Below are 4,835 nucleotides of genomic sequence, written 5' to 3' on the forward strand. Positions count from 1 at the left end.
GTCTTTTATGAATGGAATCAACGAAATTCAGCAACGGTGACAGTGAATGTGCGTGCGCGTGTGTTGGGTGTGCATCATGGACTGAGCCACCAACATGGATGGATGAACGCACCACCAACATGGAAAGCGGGCAGTGAAACGATAACCCCCCTCCCTCCCTCCCTCTCGTGGAAAGAAAGTAACGGCAGCGGGAATACGGCAGAGGGGGGAGAGAAAGCGGGAGAAAACAGCAGAAGAAGAAGAAGAAGAAGAACAACAACAACAACAACAACAACAAGAATGGGAAGGAAGGCGCGCACTGTGTTGTGACGTGAATTAGGTGATGATGGGGTTGTTGAACTGGTAGTCGTCATGCTTTGGCGCCTTGATGGCCCGACGCAGCTGCAACATCGCACACACACACACGTGCATATGTAAGAATACATGTGTGTGTATGTGTATGTGTGCGTGTGCGTGTGTGATGTGTGTGTTGTCATGGGGTGAGGAAGAGCGAACTGCGGGAAAATGCGCTGTCGCCAACACAACAAACAAACAAAACAACGCCATGCGCGCAAGTGAACATGTGCACATGTAATTGTCCAACACGCCTTCCACCCCATCCCACGCTCCTGCTGCATTCCCCCCCCCCCCCTCTCTCTCTTCATGCGAAGACGTACGCGGAGGACAAGGACGATGGTGAGGGCGAACCAGAGCGGGGTAGCAATCCAGGTGCCAAAGCCGCTGATGAGGATGTATCGAGACGCACTGCGGTTGTCCTGCTCAAGGTTGTTCACGCACTCGTTCAGCGACTGCTTGCCGCACAGCTGCAAAGGGGATGGGCGCATCAAGTGTGGAAGAGTCGTCAATACGGGAGACGGTGGTGGTGGGGCACGAGGTCGGCATGAATGACGAATGGGGCGATCGTGTGTGCCTTTCAATCCCGCTTGCAAACACAAACACAAACACAAACACACACACACACATATACACACATGCACACACACACACACATGCACACAAACACACACACATGCACACACACACACACACCTTGGAGAGGTTTGAGGTGAGAATGCCGGTGACAGCAAGCATGATGACAAAGGCGGAGACGGCGATGGACAGCTCAAAGCCAACAAACTTGGACCGGCTGTTGCGTGGGCGTGTTGGAACGACGGTGCGAGGAGAGGGGAAAGTGGGTGAGGGTATCAAGAATGGTTGCACATCTGTATTCACGTTAAGTAATCGAGCATGTTTGCATGGGTGCAGCAGCAACAACGTCGAGGTCGTACGCGCCCATACCCAAAGCTGGAGCGGCAGATGTTGATGGCACTGGTGATAATAATGGATGACGGGGGCGGTGTGTGAGTGAAGCAAGTGGTAAAGGAAGCAGAACGGGCCATGCACCAGACACACAGACACACGGGGCAGAGGCTTAAGCCTCGCACGCATATCCTCGCACACACACACACACGCACGCACACACACACACACGCACGCACGCACACGCACGCACGCACGCACGCACGCACACGCACACACGCACACACGCACACACGCACACACGCACACACGCACACACACGCACACACACACGCGCGCGCGCTCACGTGATTGCGAGGAAGAGAAAGGCGATGACGCAGAGGCCAACGTGGGAATAGAGGATAAAGTCGCAGTTGCCAGACTGGTCCGGGTGCTTCTGGTTGTACACACAGCCGCCGTTGTATTTCCTGAAGGCATTCGGTAAACGTGAGTGGGGGGTGGATGACACGCGCGGTGATGTTGATGCTCCCGGTGGTCATGGCAGTGGAGTTGATGAGAGAAGATCAACAAGGTCACACATGGGCGACTCACTTGTTCAGGGAAGCCATGCCGGCGGCACCAACAGCTCCTGATACGCACGCGATGTGAACCACATTGTTATGCACGCATTGGTGGTCGTGCGTGACAGGGAGCAGGACGAAGAGGGTGAGAGTTGGAGAGCGAGCTCGAGCACGTGTGTCAGCCACGCGTATGCAATACAAAGTGACACACGGACACACAAGCAAAGGCAAACGCAAAAGCAAAAGCACATACACACATACACACACATAAACACATGCACATACACATGCACATACACACATGCCCATACACATGCACACATGCACACATACACACATACACATGCACACCTGCGACGCCCAAGCAGAGGTAGAGGAGGCCGCGCAGGAAGAAGGAGAAGACGGAGCAGCAATCGCGGCCATCAGCGTAGATGCCGCGGTTGCCGGACGGCGACGTCGCAGAGTAAGTTGTAGATGACGACGACGACGACGACAACCCGTGGGTCCCCCGCCCAGAGTGCACCTCCTCGTCAAACATCGCGCACGTGTGTGCTGTGTCTGTCTGTGTGCTGGTCTCAGTGCAGTCCTGCTCTGCTGTGTGTGTTGCTTTGCTCTGTATCTTGTGCGCGCGCTTTGTGCTTTCCGTCTCTTCTTCCAAATCAACAACCAATTATCGGACGCTGCACAACAGCGCACGTCAACAAAAGAGATGGTGTGGGAGAGCAGTGGCCTGCCGCACGCGCTGCGGGCATCCGTTGGGGACCTTGGTGGCAAGGAGGGTGCCGCTGCGGTGCTGCGAGAGTGGAGCAGGTCTGTGCAGAATGACGCCAGCGTGTGGGTCGAGCGCCTGGTCGCGGCACAGGCGCCAGCGAGCGGGGACGGCAACGGTGACACCGCCGGTGCTGCCGCTGGTGGGGTTGACTGGGTGGACCCCATCTCCGGGTGTAGCGCCGTGCACTTTGCCGCCAAGAGCGGGTGTGATGGCGTGGGTGATGACGACGCAGCTGCGGTCATCATGTCAGACCTCATTCGCAAGGGTGCAGACACAAACAAGGCCTGCGCATACGCACACATGACCCCGCTGCACTACGCTGCCTACTTTGGCTGCACCGCTGTCCTGGCCATCCTCCTGCGAAGCAGATCAGCCACGGGGCAGGTGTGTTTGTGTGTCTGTGTGTGTCTGTCTGTCTGTCTGTGTGTCTGTGTCTGTGTGTCTGTGTCTGTCTGTCTGCCTGTGTGTGTCTGTGTGTTCGTGTGTGTGTCTGTGTGTGTCTGTCTGTCTGTCTTTCTGTCTGCCTGTCTGTGTGTTCGTGTGTGTGTCTGTGTGTTCGTGTGTTCGTGTGTCTGTCTGTCTGTGTGTGTGTGTGTCTGTCTGTGTGTTTGTCTGTCCATGTCCACCTGTCTCTTGCTGCCTGTGATACACTCGAGACTCACCGTCACAACGACAAACACCAATACACCAACAAGGTGGACGTGAACAAGGTGTGCGACACAAGACGCAACAGCACCGCCCTACACTTTGCTGTCATGGGCGGTAACGTCGGCTGCGTGCAGGTATGTCTGTCTGTCTGTCTGTCTGTCTGTCTGTTTGTTGGTGGCACAACTTGTGCGTGTCGTGCGGATGCATGCACTGTGTTTTGGTCGCCGCCGCCCGTTCGCACCCCGGTCACTCATACACACCCTCTCACCATGCCAATGCATCCCCCAGACACTCGTTGAGGCCAATGCAAACACGGAGCTGAAGGATGACGATGACCGCAAGCCCATCGACGTTGCCCGCCAACTTCTCGCTGCACCCGGCGAGTTTGACGACACGGATGCCCTCAAGGAGATTGTCACCATATTGGAGGTGTGGTTGCGCGTGTGTGTGTCCGTGTGTCTGTGTGTCTGTGTCTGTGTCTGTGTGTGTGTGGGTGTGTGTGGGTGTGGGTGTGGGTACCTGTACGTGTGTGTGGGTGTGGGTACCTGTACGTGTGTGTGTCTGTGTGTATCTGTGCTCATCTCCCTCTTTGCGTAGATTCGCCTGCGCCAGTTTGTGGTTCTCCGCCCCTCACCTCTCACACCATCCCAAACCGCCCGCCCCTCCGCCCCACCCACCTGCTCTGTGTGTCGTGAGCAGAAGGAAGGTGCACGGTTTGTCAACTACACGGGCCCGCGCAAACTGCCTGCACCTGCCACACCGCCGCCACTCGACTCCCCGGCACACATCCTCCCGCACCACCTCGGCCGGCCCCTCCACGACGGTGCGATGGCGGGCCTCTATGTGTGTGTGTGTGTGTCTGTGTATCTGTGTGTCTATGTGTATGTCTGTCTGTCTGTCTGTCTGTCTGTCTGTCTGTCTGTCTGTCTGTGTTTGTTTCTGTGCGTGCACTCGTGTGTCGTTTTGTGCCTGCACTCACTCTACCGTCTCCCCCCCCCCTCAACTTCTTTGCAACCATCACAGAGGTGTCTGACACGAGCTCTGTCATGGGGAGTCAGATTGGTGACGAACCAATCAATGTCAGTACTGAGCAAAATCCACGTGTATGTGTGTGTCTGTGTGTCTGTGTGTCTGTGTGTCTGTGTGTGTGTGTGTGTGTGTGTGTGTGTGTGTGCGTGTGTGTGCATGCAACTGTGTGTGTCCCTTTGCAACGCAGAAAGTCTCTCTTCACCTCCCCTCCCCCCCCCCTTACACACACACACCACCGTCACCATCCTCTTGTCCGTCCGCCCTGACGCCCCACATCAGGTTGGCGACCGCGTGTATGTGCACAACAAAGGCGCGGGCCTGGTGCGCTTCAAAGACAAGACCAAGTTCCGGCCGGGGGTGTGGTATGGTGTGCAGCTTGATGAGCCCGTTGGCAAGAACAACGGCACCGTGGGATATGTCACATACTTCCGCACAAAACCAAAGCACGGTCTGTTGGGGGGGGGCAGAGGATGAGGAGTGTGATGGGAACAAGAGGGGGGCGTGTGTGAGTCCGGCTCGGCCCTCTTTCCTCTGTGTGGGGTGCCGCGAACGTGCACGGCGCACATCTCCCTCTGTGGTTTTTTGTC

General features: G+C 56.5%; 2 protein-coding genes across 2 annotated transcripts in view; one reads left to right on the plus strand and one right to left on the minus strand.

Annotated features, from left to right (window-relative positions):
* Window positions 1–2,449, minus strand: PTSG_06447 (uncharacterized protein). Its single transcript, XM_004991770.1, has 7 exons — window positions 2,151–2,449; window positions 1,831–1,867; window positions 1,587–1,706; window positions 1,279–1,308; window positions 1,030–1,126; window positions 657–803; window positions 1–381 (listed from the first exon to the last, which is right to left on the minus strand). Exons 1-7 carry the CDS (start codon window positions 2,335–2,337, stop codon window positions 316–318), a joined length of 684 nt encoding a protein of 227 aa, XP_004991827.1. The 5' UTR covers window positions 2,338–2,449; the 3' UTR covers window positions 1–315.
* A 59-nt stretch (window positions 2,450–2,508) lies between these two features.
* PTSG_06448 (uncharacterized protein) overlaps window positions 2,509–4,835 on the plus strand; it is a gene marked incomplete at its 5' end in the record, with an annotated part of 4,302 nt that continues 1,975 nt past the window's right edge. The window contains 6 exons of the mRNA XM_004991771.1: window positions 2,509–2,955; window positions 3,267–3,353; window positions 3,508–3,648; window positions 3,919–4,042; window positions 4,243–4,298; window positions 4,528–4,696. Of these exons, the coding sequence (XP_004991828.1) occupies window positions 2,509–2,955; window positions 3,267–3,353; window positions 3,508–3,648; window positions 3,919–4,042; window positions 4,243–4,298; window positions 4,528–4,696 (1,024 nt within the window). The remainder of the gene's footprint in view (window positions 2,956–3,266; window positions 3,354–3,507; window positions 3,649–3,918; window positions 4,043–4,242; window positions 4,299–4,527; window positions 4,697–4,835) is intronic.

The sequence above is a fragment of the Salpingoeca rosetta genome (assembly GCF_000188695.1).
Source record: "Salpingoeca rosetta unplaced genomic scaffold supercont1.18, whole genome shotgun sequence".
Classification (NCBI taxonomy): domain Eukaryota; class Choanoflagellata; order Craspedida; family Salpingoecidae; genus Salpingoeca; species Salpingoeca rosetta.